This window comes from Astyanax mexicanus, chromosome 2 (genome assembly GCF_023375975.1).
Source record: "Astyanax mexicanus isolate ESR-SI-001 chromosome 2, AstMex3_surface, whole genome shotgun sequence".
Lineage (NCBI taxonomy): Eukaryota > Metazoa > Chordata > Actinopteri > Characiformes > Acestrorhamphidae > Astyanax > Astyanax mexicanus.
The window spans coordinates 48,481,185-48,509,183 of record NC_064409.1 but is presented as its reverse complement, the minus strand read 5'-3'; the positions used below and the strand labels follow the sequence as shown (position 1 = coordinate 48,509,183).

The following is a 27,999-nucleotide window of genomic DNA, read 5'->3' as shown; positions in this document are numbered from 1 at the left end:
AGAACCTTTACATCAAGGGTTAGTTCTTTAAATCAGATTTCTTTATTACTTACATAACACAACAGTGGCAGGTTGTCGAACCCACATTTCACAAAACCATCATTAGTAATCATGTGCTCTTACCACTGAGCCACGACTGCCCAAATAACCAATGAAAGCACCATTATTTTAAGAATGTAAGTGATATACCCTGCAAATACTGCAAAAATATGTGCCTCCATAACTTGAATTTCATAACTGTAGTTGCTTGTCTTGAAAAGGTTAAACCTTATAAGACAATTATCAGAAATATTAAGACAATTGTCAGAAATAAGGTGAGGCATTACCTCAAAGGTGTAGGAGTGAGGTGGGGATATATTAGCTACAACTACATAAATAAATCATGCCCCATCCCCTAAAATATTACATAGCTATCAGCTAATTACACTGTAGCAAATTCAGTAAAATACTGTATGTAATGTCATTTGTGAAATTATAATAAACAAGATACATATAAACAAGATAAATATACGTACCTGTGCTGGTTGTATGTATTTATTAATTTATTTATTTGGTGCATTGTGGTGAAATGAGATAAGACAAAACAATTTACAATAAAGATTAGCATTAATGTCTCCCAAACAACATTCTGGAACGTTAAATACACTATACGCTACTGAATCACACCTAATAGTGGTGTACATTTTTTTTAAATTCTATTTAGTGCAGCAGCATTTATTTTGGGAAACAACCGGAGACTAGTGTTACCTGAAATTGCAGAATGCTTTCTGACAACCTAAACACAGTTAATGCTATAGATAGCTATTCCCAACCCTCCTAGAATGTTCTCATAACAAGATGTTAAACGCAAAGTGTTTTCATAGCTATAATAGCATTGAAATTCAGTGTGTTCTTGTTACTAACATCAACTTCAAAGCAGAAGCCTTAATAAAGGCTAAAAAGAAAACCCAGCCTCACCCAACACAAAACAAAGCATGAAATGTGAAAATTGTCTGAGCAAAGTCCTAAAAGGCAAGTCTATGTTCTTTGCAGTGTTTTTGGGCAGTTTATTCCAGTCAGACCAGACCAGGCTCCCATCCCTATGAATAGGGAGAGACCACATCCACAACAAATTGTTTCTATGCCAATGACCCCATTACTACCACATTCAAATGTCACTGATTTTCATTTCTGTATTCAGTCCTTTTAATATTCCTCCTGCTCATTAACTAACACCAGCAGACTTACTCTCTATACTTGTGGTATTAGCACTTTCCTCCTCATAAGCCCTTCAATACTGTTCCCTAGCTCCATTGGCTTTCACTGTCGCACTCTGCACTAATCCACCAATCAAATCGCCTTCAGAAAGAGAAATCCCAGAGTCGTTGGCTGAGTTGTGCTGATTGGTTGATTGCGGTGTTGCTGGAGCAGCAGGAGTAACTGCACTAGCTGTACTGGTCAGGGCTGTATTGCTTCTGTTAATGGATCGTAGGTTATTGGCTGAACTGCTTACTGGTCCAGTGCCATTGCAAAGGCTGCTCATGCTACTGACGTTGTTACTGCTGTTGGTCACACTGGACGAGTTCACACACCCTGAGCTTGTGCTGTTCTGGATGGGATTTCGTGATGGAGGGGTAAAAGAGAACACCCTCTCTCCTCCTCCACGGGCACTGGGAGGCCCTGTTTGCCCCTCCATTGGGGGTGGGGTGTCCAGAGAGAGGCGAGGGGGTATAGGGCGATGGCACAGGAGCCCCTGAGGAGGCCGTAGTTTGGGCAAAGGGTCAGGGAAGGAAAAAGCAGGAGCAGGCGGGTGCTCCCCATCCCTTCCCACCCAGGGAAAGGCGGAGGAGGGTGGAGGTGAAATGTGGCCAGGGGTATCAGGAGTAGGCAACTGCTGCGACCCCAGCAGAGGGTGAGCCAGAGAGCTGGCACTTTGTGCCAATTCGCCCTGTGGCCTGCGGGGTGGGCGGGGCCTGTGCACGGGTGGGGGAACACAGTGGATGGGCGTCTGTGGGCAGCTGTAGAAGCCGGGTCTCTCATAGAGGGGCATTGAGGAGAAAGTGTACTCGGCCATGTCACGTTCAGTGAGATTGTGGGCGTGGCCTTCTATGACTGTGCCCTCCGGGTGCAGGTAAAGAGGGAAGCGACTGAGAGGAGCACGTGGGCGGCGGCGGAGGAGAGAAACCCTGGAGGAAGGAGAGGAGCGTGGGAAACTGGGAGACTGTCCGCTCAACAGACGACTCAGGCTGCCTAGCAGTGGAGTGGAGTGGTTGGCCTCTTCGTGTTCCTTGATCTGCTCCAAATTGTGCTGGAACTCCATTTCTTCTTTGGGGACACTGTGTGAGAGAGGAACATTTATAATTAGGTGTCTCTTTTGCGAATATGGTTCTAGAATAAAGACGCTTGTAATATCAGTGTTTCTGCTAAATGTAATTTGTTACAGCAGCCTGTCTGTGCAGACTTCCTATCCCAATATACCTGACAAGAGGAAGAGAAATAAGTAACACATGGAGACGAGAGAAGAGAGATAGGTAGGTTAAGCTACACTGTTTGTAATGGAGACATGCACACTGGTGATTGCTCAATGTACACAGGTTCTTCGAGATAATTAGATGAAGAGAGCTGATAAAGTGGACAGTAAATGTAGACAAAATGAGGTCGTCAGTGTATATACACGATAATATACTAGATATTAAAACACTTTTTACATTGCAAAATAAAACTAAATTAAAATCAAATTATAAAACCAAACCTCTGTTACATCGATTAAATTAATCTTTGCCATGTGAGAAAGGAAGGTAACCCCAGGCCTCCGGCTTTCCAACTCTGGCTTTAAGTGAAATTATTGAGTGACTCCAGTCAAGGGAAGGTGTGGTTGCAGGATTTTCACATTAATCCAGCAGCAACATATCTAATTCCACTTATTTAAATTGATGATTTATCTAAACACCAAGAGACAAAGACAAGTAATGGACACCTCTTTGCACTATACAAACTGTATGTTTAGCTTAACACACATCCCATTTAAGCCTACTCTAACATTCTGACATTTAAAAAAAAAAGAATCTGGACATTTACTAGACAAGACTAGACACTCTGGTTCACCCACACAAAGTGTTTAGTAAGGTATTATGGAACACTTGCCTGATATCCAGTGCGGACCCCATATATGAAGGTTTCTTGTGTTCAGCACTGGCAGCTGTATAGGGAGGCTGGGGCTCAGATTCATTCCAGTATTTATCCCTCTCCACAAGCGGAACCAGATCATACATTTCATCAACTGAGAGCAGAGACACCTGAAAGAAAAAGAGACATTATGTTTTTCATGCTTTTATGTGATCTGAATGCAGGCATTATATTGAAAAAAAAATACAGAACACCTGTAAATTGCGATCCACCAGCCAGTTTGTCTCGAAATCATCATCATCTTCCCCAAATGGATTGATAAGTTGCTCTGCCACCTTCAGATACAACACCAGATTAAAGTTTCATTGCATTAGAACTGCATTAGAGGCAGATCTCACCAACAAAAACACTTGCAGGTGTTTAAGAGCTATTGTAGTCTTAACCAGATGAGAACAGTCCTGGTCTTGGGGATGAACCACTCTTTGGGAATTAACCACTCAGTTCAGATTCATGCCTGTCTCAAATATTATGAAGGCCCTGAAGGCCTCAATTACCTGGGGTTTAGGGTTGAAGCAAAAATGTGAAGTAAATATGTGGAACATCTTCTTTATCTTTATCCAGATAAACAGGACTGGGCACCCCTGGTTTAAACAGTGCTTGTGTCACTGTATTGACCTGATTGTACTGGGTATTTGACCTTTACACACTCACACACCTACATACCTTCAGCCAGCCGACATAGAAGAAGAACTGCAGCAATGTGAAAACAGGAAGATAGAAGTCGAGGTCATGACCCGAGTAGCCTTGGGTGGGGTCAAGGAATTGTCGACCAATCAGACAAGCCAAGAAAAAACTGTATACAGCCACAGTCACCACCTGTGCAAAATGAAAGTCAGCTCAGATGTAAGAAGTGTATAGACAAGATTCAAACTAGAGACTAATAATTTGGTGGATTTCTTTTTCTTTACTACATAATAAGTTTTTTGGTGTAGAGGAAGGTCATGAACATGAATGTGATTTACCAATCGGCACAACTGGGTATGTGTGAGCAAATAACTGATTTGATCACAGTTTTGATTACTCTGGCTACTTCTATCATTTTTTGTTAGTTATATTAGTATAGCACTACTATAGTCTGATCAGTCAGACCTGAGTGTATACAAGTGGCAGACTGATCCAGTCATAACTGTACAGCTTCATGCACTGAGAGCGCAGCGTATTTAACTCCTAAATGGAGAAAAGAGGTAAAAAACATGCATGACTGTTTCTTTGTTCATTGCATATGCCACAAAATGTATTACTAATTAAAAGTCTGACGTACATTTAGAATAGCAGAGAGAGCTACATCGTTGTTAATGCGTCCCTCTGTCCTTGCTCTAAGTGCCAGGTTGACGAACCACATGCATGGCACCCAGAACTTATTATGAGGAGATGGCAGGTCATCCAGCTGCCTACGCTCCTCTACTGTCATCAACCCTGAAGAAGAAGAAGGAGAAATTAAAAAAGAAGATAAAGGTGATGTTCAAGAAGTTACAGTAAATTGTCAGTTTATTTGCATCATACACACTGAATTTTTTAAAAGTTATAGAATAGCAGTATGTAAACAGATCAATTGTTATACCTCAGGGAATGGCTTGGGAATGCCCACACCTGTACAAACTGTGAGGTGTTATCTTGTGAGAGAGGTTGAACACTGGCCAGGTTGCTCATGGCAAGGCAGTGTGAATTATGAGTTTGGGCAAGTACTGGTAGTAAATTCCAAATAGAAGCCACATTCTATTTTCGGTTTGTGTATTGGCAATACATGGCACAGTGGGTGGTAATTGTTGTGGCATCTGGCTAGGACTGTACTGAATGTTAGAACAGACAAAGCTTCAAGGATTAAAAGAGACTTTATTGTCATTTACATCACATGTGGTACATGAGGTGGAACAAAATTGTAATCTCACAGTCCAGTTTACAGCTAAATCTTATATAATATAAGATTAAATAAAATAAAATAGAATAAAATAGATATCAAGATAATTACACAAAAATAGGGAGAATAGGCAAATAGCAGCAACATGAAGTACAGAGTGCAAGTTTTGCTATAGCAGCATGATAGTGTGAATGAGGAGCAGTAACATGATAAAGTGTCTCAGTGCGGGTAAAGTGACAGTGTTTTTTTTAGATAATTATCCTCGTAAAGTGTCAGTGCAGTGTGTTGGCTAGGTAGTGTAGTGCAATTTGCACAATAATCACATCCACATTAATGCTGGATGTCCACATGCATATCCCACAGGTCAGTGCAGGGTTCTTTGTTCTCCATGGAACATGGGACAGGTCATAAAATACAATATAAGGTCCTGTCCCAGGACATGCAGAATACAAGTGTGGAAACTGTACTACAGAGAAATCTTAGGTAATGTGTCACTGTGCAAAATATACCTGAAATGTAATTGAAAGTCAATATATATTTAAACATACTCAGACACACAAAAGTGATTTGCAATGTTATGTGACAGTATATTGACATAAATCTGATTGGACATGGAAAATCAAGTCTTTTGAGATTCAAAACAAACACTGTAAATGTCTAAATAAAAACTTAACTTGATACCTTGAAGTACAAATCTTTTCAAATAATACACTGATTAAGTCCAGTTACTTCATTTCCACCACTGTATATTTATAACACTAAACTGGTTTGATTTGGCTATAACGTCTTGTTTTTTTTTTTTGTGCAGATGGAGCCAAGTCTGTGGAGAAACAGAACTCTAATCCTTGTTTTTTCCGTGCTGAGTCTCAATACCAGACACAGGGGGGTACCACAGCAACAGCAGCAGCATTCCACAGAGCTCTAATCAGCGTTCTAGGCCACGTCACTCAGCCCAACTCTGTAGATTTCTCTCTAGAATCATCTACAGTGTTCCTGATAGTCTCTATTTTCTACTTATTCTTTAGTTGGAGTCCCTAACATGCCTACCTATTCTGTTGTGGTGTAATCTGCTTTTGCACAGTGGCCTTCATTGTCCTAAGAAGAAGGTGATCTCTGAGATCTCCTTTAACCCTATATAAATCAACCTGATTTTTGAGCTTAAAACATCTTAACTGACATAGGCCAAGTCATGTAAAATCAAAATAAATTGTAAATAAAGTGTATTTTAGAGTACATTAATGCATTAAGATAATGATATTTCAGTAGTGAAGCTTAGTGTTACAGCTCTAAATATAAATACCACAAATATACTGATAAATATAAATTATATACAATAAGTTTTATTAAAGCTTACCTGCAGTAAGCAGTGTAGTGTGCAGAACAGAGTGAATGTAGCGTACCTGCCTGCACCAGGTGCTCTATGGTGGGGAACCTCTTGTAGACAGCAGTGCTGATGGAGCGATAAATGAGGACACCAGACAGGTTAGCATAACGCACCAGACTCCTGCGGATGAGTCGGGCCCCCTCATCTGCCCCCCGGACGTAAGCCCCCACCAACGCAGCCAAGCGGTCTGGCCATGGGACGCTCTCAAACTGCCCCCACCAGCGAGACACCACGAGAGTCACATAGAAACCTTAGAAACAAAAACACACACATACACTAAATCAACATTTTCTCAATTTAAAATAATGAATATTTAGCCAAAATATAATAATATTTATAAGGAGCTGAAGAGGTCACACTCATAACTCACTCTTTCAACTCATCATCCACTCTCACAGTCATCTTTATTGTGATAATAAAATTACATTCCTGTGACTCAACTGATATGCAGTACTTTGGACTTCCCAGAGCATTAATGTACAATCACAGTAGGAAGAAAATAAATGAGAGTGTTAGAGAGACAGACAGAGAGAGAAAGTGAGAGAGATAGATCCATAGTGCACGGATATCAAAAGATACACATCCAACATAATGAGATTAATACAGTTACATGTTACTGCTGTTTGGCCTAAACATTTACATCCAAACTGGGAATAGATATGCAAAATTTTGTCTGAAACCGAGCAAAAGGAAACAGCAGTTTTTCACAGGTTTTTATTTATTTAGTCACTTTTTTCACCACGGCATTAAAGCAGCAGTCCTCAAGATGTTTTATTTAAAATTGAAAAATGAGGATAAAAAAATAGGCTGGGTTGCTAACAGTCTGGCTAAGGCTGAAATGTTAGCAATGCTAACAGACTCAGAACTCTGCCCTAGCTGTTTTTCTGAGCTGGATTATTTACTTATAGTTAAAGTCAAACTAAAGTCCCTGTGTGAGATCAGTCTTCACTCTGCCTTGAGGTTATTAAGAACCTTCCTGTCTGATTTGTGTCTTACTTAAAATTTATTTTGTCATGTATGAACTATTTTGCCTTTTTACTTATTCTGAACACTGAAACTCCTTTAGTGGTTTATATGAAAAGGAATTGCTCCATTCGAAATAACATTTTGATAGAATATAAAGTGCCAAACAAGTGCCAAATTCATGTTTTTGTCTAAAAGTAAAAAACATCAAAAATGGAGAAACAAAGTGTATGCACAAAAGTGATGATATACAATTTGAGTAGCTATGTTCAGATATGTTTAAAAAGGATTAACCAATGAATAAATATTATATATCATAATATGAAACCTAGCCATTCTAATCTTTGCAGTGCTTATCAGTGAAGACTATACATACAGTCATTTCCATTTAACACTTGTTAAGAAGGGTAATGTCCACTCACCCAGTACAAATGACACAGGAATGAGTTGTGCATATTGGTCACAGTAGATGGCCAACTTCTCAAACAGCCTCCTCTGTTCATTATCCAAAAGGAACCTGACAACAAGAAGTTAAAATCTCATATATATTATATCATATTTTGGTCACTACAGAGTTAGCCACAGACCAGCACATGGTACAGTGACTTTCCCTTTTCTAATACACTTTATTCTACTAATCAGGGCTCAATTTCTTGAAAGCTTCTTAGCACAAAGGTGACTCACAAGAATAATGGTAATGATTTTTTACACTGAAACTAAAGTGCTTTATTTATACTTATATTGTAAAGACAATTACTGACATGTAACTGTATGACAGCTTCTATAGTCCACATAAAACCTACATGAAATGGGTTACGCTGCCTGCTGTACCTGTAGAGGACACTGATGGTGCAGTAAAGCACAGTGAAGATGAGCAGCTCTCTGTACAGGAGCTTATAAATGCTGCCTTTCCAGCGCAGCAGCAGGTGGGAGAAAGTTCCCAGACGGGCGTCTGCAACCCTGCGCGAGTATGTCACTGTCATCTCTGCTCCCTACTGGCCAGAAGGACCAGCTGTACCACCTCATTCACCGCTCTCACCACAACAGCCAAAGGCCTGCTGTTACTGGAATTCTGAAAAGTGAAAGTTTTAAAAAAATAAGGCTTGAATAGTGGGATATTCATAAAGAACCTGTAATGATAACAGTTTTTAACTGTTTAGGGATCATTCATTTTATTCCATGAGGGCTGGTGTCCATCACAGTTTGGTGATGGCTGAAAGTGGTCTATCTACTCTAAAACACATCCACTAAACCTGGTCAATTGAAGCAGGTGTTTCCAGGCATCAAACAAAAAATTCACACTGTGATTGACAGTGATGACTCTCAGGGTATGATATTATTGTATTATGCATGCTTTCTATAAGAGTCATATTATATCATATCCACTAAATATTCTGCATTTTAGTACTGTGGTAGATTTTTCAAAACATTACATTATTTTTGTGTTACATTATTTATTATTATTTCGAACAAAATTAAAGTCTTGGAACGTTACTGTTAATTTCAAAATAGATAAAGGTTCAGGTATTTATTTTGATAATTCTTAGCGTGTTGTCATATCATCAAAAATATTGCTATTTCATAAATACCCTGAAATATGATTATATTATGTTGTGGTAGGTTTTTTTTGTTAGATTATTATTATTTTATACAAAATCAAAGTCTTGGTAAGTTACTGTTGATTATTAAATAGACAAAGGTTTAGAAAATATTGTAATCGCATAAATGCCCTGAAATATGATTACATCATTTTGTGGAAGGTTTTTTTGTTACATTATTTATTTAGTTACATTAATATTATTTTTATACAAAACAAAAGCCTTGGCAATTTAAGAGACAAACAAAAAATACTAATTTATTTTAAAATATAAAATACACTTTTTAGTGTTTCTTAGAAATATTGCTATTGCATAGATGCCCTGAAATATCACTATATTATTTTGTAGTAGGTTTTTTTTTTTTTTTTTACATTATTATAATTGCTACCATTTTGTTCAAAATTTAAGTCTCGGTTGTTTACAAAAGAGACAAACAAAAATATAAATTTAATTAAAAATGAAATACTTTACAGTCGTTTGTCATGCTACCAAGAATACTGCTATTGCATAAATAGCCTATAATATTGTGATATTATTTTAGGGCCTTATCGCCCACCCCTAATTGCTTTTTTTAAAATCATTCTAGGAACAAAACCTGCTGAGAGAGAGAAAACCATTAAAAGAAAGTAAGAGAAAGAAACACAGATCGTTAACCTTCAATAAACCACATGCTGCAGATACTACCAACCTTTAAGTCTGGATTTTTAAACACAGAATCTCTGCATTAGTAGATATAATTCACTTTATATTTAATTTTAAATCTGCTAAACTAAGCTAACCCATGGTCATGATACTCAACACCTATGAAACTCTCTGGCCACACAGCACACACAGCACACAACACACTGATCACATGAAGAGGCAGTATCAAAGCTACTCACTGCGCCTAATGAAACAAGGGTTGACAGCCTTCATGAGTGGTAGTGGAGCGAGGGATACAGGAGAGGAAGAAAAGAGGGAAAGGGACGCCCACACCTCCGGTCACTTGATGTGTTAATCTCTTTCTGCAACAAAGGAGCATTGTGGGGAAGGGGTAGTTTAGTAATCTGAACAAATCTTTTGCTAAAAGAAAAAATTGCTCAGACACACACACACACAATAACAGGACATCATTTATCCCATTAATTGTAACATACTGTGTAACATTATGTAACATCAAGGGCTATTATTGAACTCCTGAATAGACAGACTATGCTATTCATTAATAAAACAGACTAAACAGATTAAAGACAGTGGCCCTGCTGCTGTGGTGCAGCTGATTCAAAGCCTCTGGCATCATCTAGTGGACAAAATGCCAACTGCAAACTGGCCCAGTTTAGTTACTCTTTAACCCATAACTGACCACTGAACAACAGGCTGCCCAATTTTCCCATAATCTCTTTTTGTACTGGGCAAGCCGTCTGGATGTTAATGCTGCTAAATAGGCTCTGCCGGCGCTCTTATGTCACAGTTATGCTAGATTCTACATGGCTTGGTCAAGAAATGAAGAAAATAATGCAGATCAGTATTGTTCATCACTAGGTAAGTGGAGTTCTTATAATTTTTTCTGTTAGTATGCAGCATTTTTGGTGAAATTTAACACATATCCATTAAACCCAAAGGCAAACTGTGATCAGGAACAGGTTACAATGTAGAATAAATGCGTGTATTTACTAAACACATTTCGTTTCTTACAAAGTTGTCTGGTTTTCTTTTCTACTAAAAAAAACAGTTAAACGGTTAAAAAACAGTTGGTAATGAAAGGCAAAGGCGGCATGCATACAAAATGTGTCTTCAAAGGGGCAGAAATAGCGGGACACTTAGTTTTGCAGTTATTTCACAGGGCAAATACAATAAGACAATGGACCTAATCAACAATGATCTGTTAAATTATTTCATTATTAAAGTGAAAGGCTCTTTCATTTTGGTATCCGTAAAAAAAGCAGGAATGTTCTCTAGATTGTGTAGATATAGTGTCAAAATAAAGTATAAATACAGGAATATGGCATATGCAGAATCTGTAATGGTGCACCACAGGCTGCAGATGGCTGCAGGAGCCTTAAGAACAAAGTACAACTAGTACAGCTAAAAGCACTTAATGTCCTGAACTAGACAAAATAAAGATTAACTTGCACTAGAGTGTAGAGAAAATGCAGAGGTACTTACTAAGGGTTCATGGTATTTTAAAGCATTTATTCTGCATTACTATGGTCTAGAAAACTTATGACATATATATGTCTACACCTAGATGTAGAATGTGTTTTTAAAAAAATCACAGAACGTTATAAGAATGTTTTGCAATGTTTTGAGAATGTTCAAGGAAGGTTGGCCTGTAATGTTACAGAAATAATGTTCCAGAATGTTCTGAAAATGTGTGACATAATAATGGTTTGCATTACTACATTATTAGAATTTTTTTACCGGTACATAACATTCCCAGCTTTCTCACCCACAACCTCACCCAAAGTTTTTCTTGTTCTTTTGTGTAGGTTACCACAAATAGTAGCGCAAATGACAATAGCAGTTAACTGTTGTGCTTCCATAGTTAGTCTATGTCTCCTAGACAATGTGACGTGTGTGTTTTGGGCATATTCAGCTCCATTCAGCAGCAGGTTGGAGTAGTGTAGTGTATGATTACTTACCTAATTGTTTAGTGTACAATGGACATTTTTTTTATTCACAATAAAATGCAGAAAACTCAGACAGAAAGTACAGCTTCAGAAATAATTAAAAGACCACTTCAGTTTATAAATCACTTTCTTTGATTTAACTATTTTTTAGGTATATGTTTAAATAAAATGAACATTGTTGTTTTATTCTATAAACTACGCACAACATTTAGAAATCAATATTTGGTGGAATAACATATCATCTTGGCATGTTTTCCTCCACCAGTCTTACACTATGCTTTTGGATAATTTTCTTGCCACTCTTGGTGTGACAGTTTAAGCAGTTTAACTTGGTTTGATGGCTTGGGATCATCCACCAAAGGTTTTTAATTTGGTAAAATAACTCATAGTTTTTAAGTGGTCTCTTTTTTTCCAGAGCTGTATGAGACACTCTTGGCCTTATTGTTGGTAAGCCGTCAACTATGATTTAGGGTGTGTCAGTGTGTCTTTCGTATTGTGAAGACGCACCAAATATGCCTTGCAGGCTTAAAACACACAAAAGGCATGTACTAATTTTCTTAATGAATCATGGGTGTGTTTTGGGTGTAATGTGAAATAAACCAATCAGTGTGTCACTTGCTATTCCTTTTAGGAGGCAGGTATGCTCTGACTTTGGCACATTGCTTTTTTCAGGTCACAGTGCTTCTGCACTTCTCACAGGGTGTAAGATAGGGTCCACAGTCTGTTTATAAGCTGCTATGAGCAGTTGTAGTGAACCCAAGGCTTTACACAAGATAACAATGAATAAAAATTGTGAAACTTTCCAAAGAAAACACTAACTTGACATTGAACTTATATAAACTCAGTCTGAGGTTTTGAAAGGCAGTCCAATACAACTACAATGTTATCTTTCAGATTGTTTGTAAAAGATAGACGTTGTTTTTTTTTTCATTTAGGCAAATACAGCTACCTGAGAGCAATGGAAACCAGAACCAAGATTCAGAGGCCCTGACAGACACCTGTGGCTGTATTAATAATTCTCACTGGGAAAAAATGGATGCCTTTGAGGGGATTCATACTGTGCAGCTCTCCTCTTCTCCTCCATCGGTGTCCAGATCAAGTCCAGGGTACGAGCTGCTGGTAACAGGCAGCTCAGGAATAGCAGTCTACTCCTCCCATACATTTTTTGGGAAAGATGACTTTTCAGATTGTCGAAGAAGCAAACACTGCAGAGTGAAAGAAGAGGGGTGTCCAGTTGGAAGGTATGTGTCAGTGATGATGTGGTGAGGATGTGAATGTGTGTGAGCTGGTTTCCTGTTGCTGAAGGAAATGGTGAATCTACCTAGGACTCCTATGTGCAAAAGGTTAATTAATTTTTTAAGGATTTGTTTTATGCTTTTTACATCATGCAATTTTAATGTTAAATATAAACATTCGTTGTTAAATATGTTTGTTCAGAGTCTAAACAGTGCATATACATAAATGACTTGGGTGGTTTGAAAGTATTGGAATTCACTGGTGACAAGACAATATAGTGTTTACTATTTCTAAAATATATTATCTATTATCTGTTATGACTTTTTAAATAAATATATTATCCTGTGCTTAGTCCTTTCAGATTATATTACATTATCATCTTACCATCTTACTCTATACTTTTTATTATTATATATAAACATGTATATAACACTCCTTAAAATGATTGAGTAATCAAACATTTAAAGCTATTGTATTTTCATTATATCACTGGCATAGAATGGTGTTAAAATGACAATAATTTTATTTTATTGTAAATATTTCTGGGATAATATATAAAAAACTATAAATAATAGTAACTAATATATAATACAAACTGGTTATACAGGCTTAGTTGTAATCTTAATATTTTAAGTATTGGCCTCAACTTATTCTGTAGTTCACTAAATGTATTATTTTGTGGCCACTAGCCATATGTAAAAGAAATACAGTCATGGCCAAAAGTGTTAGCACCCCTAATTTTTTTCCAGAAAATAAAATATTTCTCCCAGGAAATGATTGTAATTACACATTTTGTTATACACATGTTTGATGTAAGGAACAACACAAAAAAGAAAAAAGAAAAACATCCTTATATGGGCAGACAAAATTATTGGCACAACTTAATATTTGGTTACATATTTGGAAAAAAAAGATTGAAATAAATCGCTTCCTATAACCATAAACAAGCTTCTTAGACCTCTTAACTGGAACTTTGTTCCACTCTTTTTCGCATATTACTCCAGATCTTACAAATTTGAAGGATGTCTTTTTTCAACAGCAATTTTAAGATCACAGGTGTTTGATGGGATTTAGATTCATTGCTGATCACAAAGTATGGTTGGGGTCATGGAAGTCCAGCTTTCTGACAATTGGCCTTACACTGCAACACAAAATTCTTTGGTAATCTTCAGATTATATGGTGCCTGTCACCCAGTTTCAGAGCAAAACATCTTTAAAATATCTTTAACCCTCCACCATATTTGACTGTAGGTTCTGTGTTCTTTACCAAAAGCTCTATCTTGGTCTCATCTGTCCACAAGTAATTTTGAGGAAAGATCTTTGTTCCTTTTGGCCAAAATGTACGTCAAGCTGCAAGATAGCTAGAATTTCTGTGGAACTTGATTAGGAACGCTTATCCACCATCCAGACTATCCTGCCTTGCAATCTTTCATAAATTCTTCTCCTTCATCCATGTCCAGGAAGTTTAGCTACAGTGCAATGGGTTGTTAACTTCTTGATTACGTTGCACACCATGAACATCAAGATCTCTGGGAATGGACTTGTTACCTTGATATTTTGGTTCTCAGGCAGTTCTATTCTCTTACTGTTCTCCATTCTTAGTGTGGAACACACACAGACACATAATGCAGAGACAACAATTCGACTCTTCATTTTCTCTGTTTTCACATGTGGTTTTTACATTGATTGCACCTATTACTTGCCACAGGTGAGTTTAAATGAGCATCATATTCTTGAAACAAAGTTTTATTTGAAATTATATACATTTAGTTTTTCCCCTGTTTTGTAATTGCGACACTTTTTTTTTAAATTGGGAAATATATATTTTTTTAGGAAAAATAACGGGTGCGAACACTTATAGCCATGACTGTAATATTAATTTAAAAATGTATGAAAATGATTAATCGTCATTTTAATGCTTTGTAATTGTTTGAACTACATTTTTTTACTTATTTTTAAAAGTATCTCATATACATGTATGTTCTCTGTGTATTGAAGAGAAACACCAATACAGAAAAAAATATGGGCATGCATTTCTTTATGTAAGATTATTTTTTAAATGTATTTCAAACAACTGCAGTATTTTAAAGGAAAGTTACATTTTTTGTTTATAATTTGAGCATTTTTTGTTTTGCATTATTGCAATAGACTAACGCTTAAAATGTGTGTGTTTTTTTTGTGAAACTTTTTTTAAAGACTGGATCTTAATCCTATAAGAAGTAGGTTTCACTTGTATCCTGGTCTGTAGTGTAGTAAGTGAAGTAAAGATCTTCAACAAGTAAATGTAGTTCAGTGTGGTCAAACAGTTATAATATAATACAATAATATAATAATAAATAATAAATATACAGCTCTGGAAAAAATTAAGCGACCACTTCAGTTTTGAATCAGTTTCTCTGATTTTGCTATTTATATAAGTATATGTTAACATGGTTGTTTATTCCATAAACTATGGACAACATTTCTCCCAAGTTACAAACAAAAATGTGTCATTTATTTGCAGAAAATGAAATAACTGATGAAATAACAAAAATATAGCAGTCAGACATCAAATAATGCAAAGGAAACAAGTTTTAGGAGTTCAGAAATCAATATTTTGTGGAATGACCCTGGTTTTTAATCACAGTTTTCATGCATCTTGGCATGTTCTCCTCCACCAGTCTTACACACTGCTTTTGGATAACTTTATGCCACTCCTGGTGCAAAAATTCAAGCAGTTCGGCTTGGTTTGATGGCTTGTGACCACCCATCTTCGTCTTGATTATTTTCCAGAGGTTTTTAATTTGGTAAAATCAAAGAAACTCATATTTATTTAAAAAGTATCTTATATTTGTCCAGAGCTGTATTTGAATTAGTCACTATATAAACTATTAAATGAGTTTTAGAGCTGCACGCGCTTCCTGAAGCCAGTGCTGGAGTGCAGGGGCGCCTGAGGGTCACGTGACCTGTTTACAGCTGCCTCAACACTTTTCCTCACGGGCTCAGCAGAGCAGAGAGGAGCGGAGCGGACGGGCGGGACACACACGCACACAGCCACACAGCCACAGACACACAGCTCTGTCTGTCTGCGGAGCTCCTCTCCTGGGACAGCTCGTCGGTAGGGTCTGGGCGGCTGCTGAAGGTCCTCAGCGCGTGTACGCGGGGCTGTTCGGAGGAGGAGGAGCCGGGGTCTGGAGCTGTTTCTCCCGGAGCGGATGCCGCTGAGTCGGACTGAAGGGAACCGAAGGGTGGGACCCGCTCTGAGTGACATACCACACTGAAAAAGTTACACAAACTCCAGGATTCAGCTTTAAATGACAGATTATAGAAGATACCTCACAGTCTCTGCTTTATTATTAGTTAAACTGAGCGGTTTATGTGGTTGTTTCTCATAGTCGTAAAGCTGTTAGCAGTGTTTTGATTAGTAGGCTGAGTGGTTGTATCCCAAATAGCTCCCTGCTCCCTATGTAGGGAGGTAGTGCACTACATATAGACAGGGTGGCCTACTAATGATTTCTACTCCAAACAGAGACTAATTGAAATACATTTGTATTTTGTTTTTAACCTGTGTATTCTACAGGGAATATAAGAATGTTATTTTTTTCATTGTCTTAGGTATCCTAATTTGTTTTACTTTTTTGTAGGATTTTTGATGTGATTTTTTTTTTTTGTCTTAGGTATACTAATGTTTTTTTTTTTTGTAAGATGTTTAATCCTAGGTTAAACTAAAAAAGTGAAGTAAACCTATCTATTCTTGTCTCTGGAGGTTAATAGATCTGGAGCCTGAGCCAGACCTTGGAGTAGTGGTGAGAAGAGGACAAGGAGAAGCAATGCTCCAAGAAGAGGCAGGGGCCGAAGGAGGAGACGCCTACAATGTGTCTCGCCTGCGGAGCTCCTCTCTGGAGATCAGAGAGAAGGGCACGGAGTTCCTCCGAGAGCAGCTGGACGCAGCACAAAAGGTGATGTGGACAAGCATTTGTTTAAAACCACACAAAACCTTCAGGGCATCTCATTACAGTCTAAACAACTGATACCTGATACATCTGCTAGGTCTTTCCTTCTATGTAACTCTTTTCTGTTCTGCTAATTTCCACTTATTCAAGATATTATATTATAAATATCTACACTATACACTGTTTACTGTTCCACTCTGGTTTGGACTGATCTCATTCTGTTCCACATTTGCATTCTGTTTTACTGGTTGACTACAGTTACACTTTGTTCTATTTCATTCTATTCTGTTAAAATACAAACAATACTATTTAAATTTACTTTTTTTCTGTTCCACACCTATGTTCCATTCTACGTTATTAAGTTTCACAGCACTCCATATTTTATTTTATTCTGTACTATTCTTTTTTACACTGCTCTACTGTATTTTTTTTCTATTCCTCTCTACTCCATATTGTTCTGTTCCACTTGGTTTATTTCTATTGCACTATATTTTGTTTAACGACCCTCCACTCTGTTTTTTTATTCTATTCCACCCAGTTTTCTTTCTCTTTACTCTTTCAAATGATTTCAGTATACTCAAGTTAATTATATTTCAATCTATAACCTTTCACTGCACTCCACTCTTTAACTCTATTCTGTTTCAGTACACTCAGTATTTTATTCTATTTTACTCTGCGACCATTCACTAAACTACAACTTGTTTCAATAACTCTACTTTTATGTTATTCTGTTTCACTCCATTTTCTTTTCACTCCACTCTATTCAAATCTATTCTGTTCTATTCTACTCTGTTCGATTCTCATCAACTCTGTTCCTCTACAATACAATACATTCTATTCTGTTCAGTGTTGTTCTAGTCAATTAATACAGTCTGCCTCTGCAGGAGCTGAAGATGAAGGGGGAAGAATGTGAACGACTTTCGCATGTGAGAGACCAACTGGAACAGGAACTGGAGGAGCTGACTGCCAGTCTCTTTGAGGTGAGCTGAATGTGTAAGAGACACTGGACAGCTACACTAAAATATTTGCACTTTATTCACATTACTGCATTTGTAATTTCCTGGCCTGAATATTGCTTAATGTGTTTATTTAATGAGGGGAGCACAAGAGCCAGTATGTTGAGCTTTTTTTGTTTTATATGTTTTTGTACATATTCATTTAAAAGATTAAAAAATGTGTAACAGCATTATTATGTAAAACATTATAATGCAATTATATTATCATGAAATGGCCTTAAAATGACAATCACATTATTTATCACAATTATTTCTCAGCCAGTATAGTGTCCAATAAAATGTTCATGTAAAGCTCATCATTATAATAGTGTTCATTATGTATTACTTGCATCACTTCTCCAGGAGGCTCATAAGATGGTCCGAGAGGCTAACGTAAAACAGGCAGCAGCAGAAAAGCAGTTAAAGGAGGCTCAGGGCAAGGTAATAAATTTCACTGGCCATCCATCCTTTCAATTTCCTCATTGCTAGTTTTGAACACAGTACTCTCTCATTCCTCTCTAAGATTGACGTCCTTCAGGCGGAGGTGTCTGCCCTGAAGACGCTGGTGTTGACATCCACTCCATCTTCCCCCAACCGCCAGCTCCACCCACAGCTACAGTCTACAGGCTCCAAAGCTGCCTCATCACGGCACACACGTCACAAGAGTGCTACCTTAACCCTGCCTCAGCTCCAGTCAGAGCCAACCACTGAGCCTACACACACCAGTCGGGAAGATAAGGAGGTATACACACTCGCCTGTACATAGAAACAGAAGATAAGCAGGAACTCAAGTAATGAGTCTTCTGGTCATAGAGGGATACAACATAATGAAAATAGTATAGTTGTGCATTCTACTTGCATAGGCTTGGGCTAAATATCAGTTAATGTGACTAACTCACTGTTACTTCTTCCTTGATGTCTATCACTGTTTCTTCCTTACCCTCTTTTGCCATGCTTTCACTTTTTTCGCTTGCTCTGTGATTCTTTCAACAAATCGTTCTGCTTTCACTTCCCAAATGTTTACCTCTCTTACCCTTCTTTCTGTCTGCCTCTCACTTATGCCTTTCTCTTTTCCACTTTCATTCTTTGCCCCTCTTTCTTTCTCTGCAGCACCTGCTCTCTTCTCTCTGGTTCTGTGTCTTGCCCGTTTCACTCTGTGAGTGTGACCTTCTGGCCACAGCAGAGAGAAAGTTCCCACTAATCACCAGGTAATTGCTGACGAAGGCTACAAACACAGTCTTATTCATATTCTTGGGCAAATTACCTTATTTTTTTATTGATTTATTAATTATAATAATTATAATTATTATTAATCAAACATAAATACAATATTTAAAGCAAATCCTACTGCACAGCTACTTTGTCTTTCTGTTGAATTGTGTTGACGAACACAATAGTGATTTACATTTGTTGTACATGTTTCCCTTAAAGGTGTCATTTCGTTAGAAGTTATTGGGTACTTGCTCTTTTTGAAATACACAGGCCTGCATTAGCCAATAAAAAACAACAGACAGAAAAATGAGTGTTAGCCAATCAGAGGCGATATGTTTGCATTTCATGAATATTCACGAGTTAGAGACGAAATCCTGTCTTTCTTCTAAGTTTACTCCTCCACCCAACTAAAACATCCTAAAACAGGAAAAATGGAGCATTAAAAATGTTTCACAGGACATTGATTCATGTTAGAGACCACCGCAACATTAATGACAATACAAAGCTGATGGCCTCATCTTTAATCCGTGGATTCATGCATCCCACACAATTCAGACCAGTTAGACACAGTTAGAAGCAGATGATAAGTTTGTATGCTGTATTATCGCAAATATATTTATGGAAACATTGAGAAACATTAAATTTGATGTTCTGGCTGGCTCATTTGTTGATCCCGGAGGGCTAAAGAGTTCTGAGATGTTTTTGGGTCCTATTGCAGGAACAGCTTTCTTAAGTAACTGTTGTGCTTATACTTATGTTTGACATAAAGCACTTATTGTTTCTTTTAAATTTAAAGTATTTATTTTCAGCTTTTATCAGTTTTGTCACGCTAAAAAGAAATTGGTAGCTTTACACAAACATGAAACTAGGCCTGTCACAATAACCTTTTACTTTTGTGTGATATAATATATCCCAGAAATAATTGCAATAATTATAAATGACATATTGATAGCGTAATAGCATAATAATGCAATGACACCTTTTTAGAGAGCACATTACTTTAATGGTTAATAATAGTTTGAAACATGTATAGATTGGTAGTTTTGTGGGATTTATTTGTCAATTCGTACTGCCTGTAAAATGTTTGTAGCATATTAAACGCTGTTTATTTTTTAAAATCTAAACTGTTGCAGTTCATACTGTGGGTATGAATGTGAAGTTATTGATATGTTGGTTATTGTGCGACTGGCTGTAATTGTGCTGACATTAATTTTTATGTAAACTTGCAAGTAAACCCATTGGACAATATCATGACTGCAGTCATGTCCATATATTGTATAACAATACAATATAGATTCTTTACTTGTGCCGTGTTTTTCTCTCTCTCTCTCTCTCTCTCTCTCTCTCTCTCTCACTCACTCTCTAGCTGGACTCTGTATTATTTGCTGAGTTTCTGTCGTGGAGGGAGGCTCCGAGTTTGGACCGATCTTCTGCCTTCATCAGTCGCATCTACAGAGAGGACATTGGGCCCTGCCTCTCCTTCACACGCTCTGAAGTATGCAAATTTGTGTGCATACGTTTTGCATTACTACAGTGAGCAATTGTAAATGGTTATTGTAAAGGTAACCTTTTTTTTCTTGTATCTCTCTCTCTTTGCAGTTGTCTCAGTCGATTCAGAGTGCAGTGGAGAATAACTCTTTGACTATTGAGCCTGTTGCCATGACTACACTGCCCATAGTCAAAGCCTCAGCTATTGAATGTGGAGGCCCCAAGTGAGTCATGTGAAACATACACAGAGTTATGACAACATGTCTCTTCTCTCTGGTGCTGTTTAACCAGTGCTTTGTCATCTTTCTAAGACAAACCCTAAAGATCTTAACTAACCTGAGTCAATTACCAATCTCACTCATCTTAGCATATTAAATAATGATCATTTTTATTTTGTATTTGACTCACACTAAAATCAAACTATTCAGAAAATATTTGTCTCCCTGGTGCACTGAAATCACAATTACTTTCCAGTACACGATTTTACACATCCTCAAAGGAGGCAAACTGGAAATACCGGAATTTAAACTGAAGACGTCACCATTTAGGAAGTAACAACACTACATGCGTGAGACACACATTGAAAACAGGGAACAATGGTCATCACGCACATTTTATAATCCTTCCGTTTTTTTTTTACTAATTAGGTTGTCATTCTTTTACTATGGGTGAAAAAGTAAAACGTGAAAGTCTTTACTAGACAGTAGAAAGTTACTTTAATAAAAGCAGGATAAATACTTTTTCTTTTGTTTCAGAAAAAGAAATTAATGAGTGGGTCTCCCATTACTAGCACTAAATCACAGAACGCCTGTTACTCGAATTGAAAACAGTAATACCAAGTCTGTTCTTTAAATATTCTATTAACCGAGAACTTATTATATTTATTTGAACATATTTATTTAATTATTTAGAGCTGTATTAATACAGGTATCTGGTATCTGCTTGGGTATTTACTCGTACTCATGGATACAATGGAGGCTCAGATTCAAACATCCAATACAGTGTGCCGAGCTTGTGAGAGCGTGTGACAGCATGTAAGAGCATGTGAGAGCAGTAAGGCGAGTAAGTTCAGCTCACCAGACTGTCCGTAGCACCATGAAACTACTATGAAGCATTCAGTCACTGTTAGTCCACTTTAATGCCAAAGAGTTCAAACATCCAACAACATGTATCCACATGCAGTAAAAAAATATGGTAAACCTACGAGAAACATAGAAGTAAAACTAATCTCTATTTTTTTATCTAAGCATAATTTTATAATGCCTTTAACGTATCGTCACTGTCCAATGAAAAACACTTATCTCCAAAACAGCAACTTTACAGGAGAGAGAAAAAACCTTGTAAACTTTCAATGGAAGTCAATGTAAAAAGAGTTTATTTCAGGTCATTTTAAAGAGTTTCTATTGGTCCGTTTTTGGCACAGTGTAAGGGACAGTTTGTGTTTTCAAATTATGTAGTAAACTAAAAATCGACAAAAATGGAGATGTGTTTTTTCATAGGACAGCGATGATATGCTTGTTTAAAAAAATGTTTATATAATGTGACTCTTAACTCTTAACAAATTAACTTTTGCATTGCACTACTTTACACAAACAACTACACTATTAAACAATGCTCCTGGTTGCTTTAATTAATTTGCTCTAAATAAGTATTGGTAATACCAAGTACAAAATAAAATAAATAAATAAATAAAAATACATCAAAAATACAACATTGGCATTGTTCAACACTTTTGAATTTCTTAAAACCTTATGTAACACTTTGTGATTACACAGATTTGAGATTTGTAAATCACACTGTTTTGATTTGGGTCCTGTTTTATTAATCACAGTCTGATCACAGTTTGAAATGGGGTTGTTTTCACAGTGGCTGCCGAGCGCCAGTAGAGACGTAAGTGATTATGAAGCTAATCCTGTCATGCCAGTCATGTCTAACATCACCTAACACGCTTCACAGGGGCATTACTGTTTCAACATTCTACCCTTTTCTTGTTTATGTTTTTGGGTTGAATTTGACTGCTTTGTTGACTAACTGGACTTTACAGGCTTTATAATGATATGCCATATTGTAACATTCTTGCATTGTCCTTTCTGTCTGGCCCTATTTCATCTTGTTTTGGATGCATTATCATGGACGTTGCAGTGTGGTTTGGGTTGTCAGCTGCTAATATAAGTGAAAGGCTTTTTTTACACCTTGCATTAACTTGTGTTTCTTATGTGCACAGGATCGGAATATACTTTACTGTATTCATTAAAATTAACAAAACAGATCTTATGTTACTTTTCTGTGTAAAAAGCGCATCAACACATGCTTTATTTTAAGTTACTTAACGTGAACCAGTATAAACAATTTTTTTCACCAGATGGATGCTATATACTGTATTTTCTTTGGCATAACTGAATAATGAAAGTTTAGTGCATTGAAGTGACTTACCATGAACCTCAAACACAGGAAAATCTATGCAAATCTAGCAAAAGCTGTGCATATTACTACTGCCAGCTGTGCGCCAGCTGAAAATAAGCATGAACGTGTGCAGGCACATACAAGGGCATTCACATGTTAAATGCAGTTAAAGTGATCCAATCATCGAAAAAACAAATGTTATTGCAAGATGTAAAACCCCTTAGACTCAAATACTATAGGCTTAGCTTAACCTGTGTAGATGTGTCCAAATGGGGTGGTTTTATACACTCATTTATGCAGTAATATATTTAAAACAGAAACTGTGGAGTATATTATTATCATTTGTCATTATTATTATCTGTCAGTGGCTGTATTATCTGTTGGGTGATGGTTAGCACCTTGAACCAGTATGTCTGTTTTGCCGATACAGGAAGTGCGCTCTGAGTGGGCTGTCCAGGCCCTGCCGACATCGCATTAAGCTTGGAGATAAGGAGAGTTACTATTATATCTCTCCTTCCAGCAGAGCTCGGGTACTAATCTGTTTGTCTGTCTGTGTTTATCATCACTAAAAATATTATAAAAAAACACTCTAGTAAAGTTTGCCTGACAGTTTTTCAGAATTAAGTTTGAGATCAGTTTTCATTCTTTTAGCTTTGATGTTAAGTCTTCTACACATCAAGGCCTAAATTTGATATGCAAACTCTCTTTGTTTCCCTCCGGCCAGATCACAGCAGTGTGTAACCTGTTTACCTATATCAGATACATTCAGCAGGGCCTGGTTAGACATGATGGTGAGTGTAATGTATTAATTCATTATGTTTCACATGACTGTACTGAGTATTCAGCTTAGTTCAATGTTCAACCCAGGTTTGAATATGCCCTAAAATAATATCACGATATTTCATGGTATTTTATTTATCGTGATAACGATACTCTTGGCGATATGACAAAATACTAAATAAAAAAAAATATTTCAAGAATGCACTACTGCAACAAAATTACAATTTTATTTTGTTATTGCATTCAATATAATATGGCACATCCCTAGCTGAGATATTTAAAGATACAAGAATTTGATTAGATGTTTAACTAAAGATGGGATAAACTATGATGGGAAACGAGAACAGTGTGAAAAAAGATGTGATAATTAGGGGTGGGTGAGATGGTACAATATTTCAGGGTATAATATAGTTCACAATATTCAAAAATGTTGGCAATATTATTTGCATAGGATACAATATAGCAGAATAGAGAATAAAGCGTTCAATCAGTCTCTCTCTCTCTCTCTCTCTCTCTCTCTCTCTCTCTCTCTCTCTCTTTCTTTACCTCTCTCTCTGTCTCACTCTTTTCTCTCTGTCTCTCTAGCTGAGCAGATGTTTTGGGAGGTGATGCGTCTGCGGAGGGAAATGTCTGTGGCCAAGTTGGGTTACTTCCCTACAGACGAAAGCTGAAGGACACCCTGGGCATGTTGCCATTCTGTACACACAGCAAGTTTGACAATAACATTTGATCTGACACAGACACTCGTTACTGCTCGTTACCAACATCTGTTAACGTTACGAGCCGAGCAGAAGGAACGCTCCAGCCCAAAGCAGAATCACAGCACAGTAGAAGAACAGCTCAGTGAGTGAAAAGATTTCTAAGCTGGTGTGCTACACAAGCAGTACCCGTCAGTATTATACTTGTATTTTAGTGACTAAACCAAGTAGACAGAATCGTCACAATCAGCTTCCACTACACTCCAGACCTCCAGAGCAAAAGTTCTGTGTAAATCTGAACTTGAACGTGTAAAACAGGCTTTTTTTGTATTTTATTTTGTCAGCAGTAAAATCTCAGAAATTCAGGTAAACAAACACAAGAACAGAGGAGCAGCACCTATTTCTCACCTTCGTCTTCTGCTCAGTCTTCCAGGTAAATTGACAGATGCACACTGGTGACCTTCCAAAGAGTTTACAGCTGTCAAAGAATGTTTGCCTCATTTTGATCTTGCTTCTGCCCTAACAAGCACTGCTCCACTTTCTCACCCAAGACGCACTGTATAGAAATGTTGCATGAGATACATTGTTAATGAGAGAGGGTACAAAATGTTTGGCACAGTTTATAGGTTATTTTACCCCACTATGTTAAAGCCAGGGCTGTATTTAGCTCTGCTAAAGAATTAGCCAATATGTGCCTTATTTAGGATTACTATAATGGATGTGTACTTACTTTTATTTAGGAAGTCTACAAAACATTTGTACAGGGGCGTTCAGACTTGTACACAGATTCCCAGACATAGAACAAACATAATTATCGGCTACATTTAAAGTCAATTTAGTAGACAATCAATGTTTACTGTCATTTTGTTCAAAAAGAGGCACAGAGAAACATAAACCACTGATTTATTTTAATCTATTTGAATTATATTAATTAACTTATAACCAACTTTATTTCATGTATATACCCCTCAATTTTATTCAAGATGCCACTGGTCACAATCATTACCACCCGCTGTGCTGTCCACTGTGGGTGGTAATGATGTCTATGACATATCCCCAGTACACCTGTGACACTGTGGATTGAGGAAAGTTAAATTCCTGCACAATGTTGAATACAGAAAGTCTCCTTCACCCGGCCCACACTATCAGTCCTTGCTTAAACGCTGACTGTTTACATCTTTATGCCTTGAGCACACTGGCCAATGTTTAACCTCATTCACAAGATAACACCTCGCAACGTATGTAGATGTGAATATTTTCACGTTATACTCTGAAGTAACACTTCAATGGGTCTCATTTACCAACCATTCTTATCTTCTTATTGAGAAGAAATTTCTTTTAAAACACAGTCCTACAGTTTTCATGAATATTCTGACATTTAAAAGGGTTTTCTCATTGGGGATTTGTTAAAGTAGAACTCTGGAGTAAAATTGACTTTGGTTGAAGTAAAACATAATATAGAGTACTAACCTTTATTGAATAGCCCACCTCTGCTCTCCCGCAGCTTTCCGTAAGGTTGTGCTTTTTGCCCGGCACTCTTTACAACGGGTGCTTTGGGACATCCTCTTGCCCCTGCAGATAAATTGCGGTTTACACAGTTTTACAGGCTTAAAGTAGCTCCATACCTCATTGGTAAAATCCGGAGAGCCCTGATATTTAAAACGAGGCACCTGGAGATTAGGTTACGCTATGGGTAACCTAACAGTGGTTTTTAATAAGCTTCTTGTGCACTTTTAAAGTTATTAATGCTTCGAGTTAAATGTCAGGGCTTTCCCGGATTCTACTTTGAGCCTGGATAACGGAATAAAAAGCAATTTATCTGCAGGGGCAAGTGGATGCCCCGAAGCACTTTTTGTAAAGAGTTCTGGGCAAAAATTTCAAAGTCAATTTCACACCGGAGTTCTCCTTTAAGTTTGCCATTATTCAGTAGTTTAAAAACACATCATAAATCTGATGCAGATTTTTGGTTAGAACAGATTTATTATACAATTTGGAATTGTATAGTTGGAATTAGACTTTTTTGGAAGTTATTGATGAATGAGGCCCAATGTTGACATTTGTACTTTTATAAATTAGTCTTACAGAGGTTTAATGAACTACAGTTAGTTCAGAACAACAGTGAGCCTTCTTTGCAAATTCATACTTCTGCTATAGAAATAGCCGTTCAACAACACTTATGTTGCACTGCTGCATTTCATACACAGATTATTAGAGCTAAGGTACACTTTTCTGACATTCCTCTGTGCATAAGCTCTTTCTGCCATCAGTAAATGTGTGGATTCGTAGCCATTTTTGTAACAAATTGTGATTTTTGTGCACAGTTACAGTGCAAAATGAACCTGTTGACAATCAATCTGTGTTTGAGCAAAACGGACTCCAGTGTAATATATGTACTGCACAAAGCCATGCAAACTTGAATACTTGTTTTAATAGATTTTGCTGTTTCACAACCAATCCCACCTCTAGGTTAATGTCAAGAATGAGACTGACATATAATACACTTGTCGACAAAAAATAAACACACTGTAGGATTGATGCAAATTTATGTAAATGATTACAGGTGTGGTCAGTAAAGGCACTGGGTATTCCCACAAGAGGATATAAAGGACATCCTTCTCCTAGATCCCAATACAAAAAAAGGCTCTCAGGGGATACTTTTGGGTAGTGTACTTTCTGGTGAAAGATCGTGGACTGCTAGACATGCCACTAGAATTTAACCCCATTGACAGATTTAGAGTTTGGTCTGGCTCTACAGGCCCATCTGTGGCCAAATTTTCTGAAGGAGGCCATACAGAACGTCTATGCCTGCATGCCCAACTCAGACGTGTATGAATTACTGAAGACAAATAAGAGACTTGAGTAGAAGTTGAAGTGTTTTTTAAGCTCCAAACTTAAGTGGAAGAACTAAAATATTTAACATTTTTGTATTTAAGCAATGCAGGTAGTTCATTCTAAAAAGTACTGAAAGTAAAAGTACAGTATTGAAGTTCTTACAGAAAGCAGTTAAAAGGTTTGAATATAATATTGCAGATCAGCTTAATCGCTTGTGTTGCACAGTGCTGAGGAGCTTCATCAAACCTGACAGTGCCATGAACCACTCCGTATAATACTGTATATTACTTCAGCAGAGTACAGATACAGCATTTTAGTACTTAAGTGCAGTAGTGAAGTAGATAAACATTGTTACTTTACATCTCTGGGCCAACCATATTATCTTGTGTCCAGGCTAGAGGCAGCCTAACAGGGTACTAGAGTCTCCTTTCAGTTGTCCAATTTTCAATGTATACTTTAGGATCAATATAGTAATAACTTACACAAATTTTCATTTATTTTTTCTAACATCTTTACTGTGTGTATTTGTTTTTTGTCAATGAGTGTTTGTCATATCAACAATGGACTTCATTTCTGTGTGAAATGTGAAATGTTGCCTAACACTAGTTAGTTTGTATAAAACCCGAAAGCAACATTACATGTATAATTAATACACAATATTTTAAACATGTATTCAAGTTTACATAATTAGACATTTTTACCCTTACTTATAAGCTGAACTGCCTTGAGAGAGGAGGAGAACTCCTTACACTCCATAAATGAATGAATATGCAATAAAAGATTGAATGGTCTGAATGAATACGGAGTTGTGCCTGATTAATCAGGGAATCTGGGTATAAATATCTG

The 27,999-nt window shown here is 37.1% G+C and overlaps 2 protein-coding genes across 6 annotated transcripts; one reads left to right on the top strand and one right to left on the bottom strand.

The window, feature by feature from the left end:
* Positions 1-19: 19 nt before the first annotated feature.
* Positions 20-12,683, bottom strand: best1 (bestrophin 1). 2 transcript variants are annotated; one of them, XM_007235183.4, is made up of 11 exons: positions 12,601-12,683; positions 9,850-9,972; positions 8,202-8,442; positions 7,793-7,887; positions 6,424-6,657; positions 4,427-4,581; positions 4,255-4,332; positions 3,829-3,981; positions 3,360-3,440; positions 3,124-3,275; positions 20-2,315 (listed from the first exon to the last, which is right to left on the bottom strand). In XM_007235183.4, exons 3-11 carry the CDS (start codon positions 8,351-8,353, stop codon positions 1,271-1,273), a joined length of 2,145 nt encoding a protein of 714 aa, XP_007235245.3. In that variant the 5' UTR covers positions 8,354-8,442; positions 9,850-9,972; positions 12,601-12,683; the 3' UTR covers positions 20-1,270. The 2 variants fall into 2 exon arrangements, with proteins under 2 accessions (XP_007235245.3, XP_015457340.3); XM_015601854.3 differs by lacking the exon at positions 4,255-4,332.
* Positions 12,610-27,952, top strand: rab3il1 (RAB3A interacting protein (rabin3)-like 1). 4 transcript variants are annotated; one of them, XM_022672420.2, is made up of 11 exons: positions 12,610-12,818; positions 16,559-16,751; positions 17,630-17,725; positions 18,104-18,181; positions 18,264-18,482; positions 20,319-20,447; positions 20,552-20,664; positions 22,307-22,330; positions 23,274-23,373; positions 23,568-23,634; positions 24,209-27,952. In XM_022672420.2, exons 1-11 carry the CDS (start codon positions 12,610-12,612, stop codon positions 24,292-24,294), a joined length of 1,314 nt encoding a protein of 437 aa, XP_022528141.1. In that variant the 3' UTR covers positions 24,295-27,952. The 4 variants fall into 4 exon arrangements, with proteins under 4 accessions (XP_022528141.1, XP_022528142.1, XP_022528143.1 ...); XM_022672422.2 differs by lacking the exon at positions 12,610-12,818 and adding an exon at positions 15,777-16,040; XM_022672423.2 differs by lacking the exon at positions 12,610-12,818 and adding an exon at positions 15,777-16,077.
* The last annotated feature ends 47 nt before the right edge of the window (positions 27,953-27,999 follow it).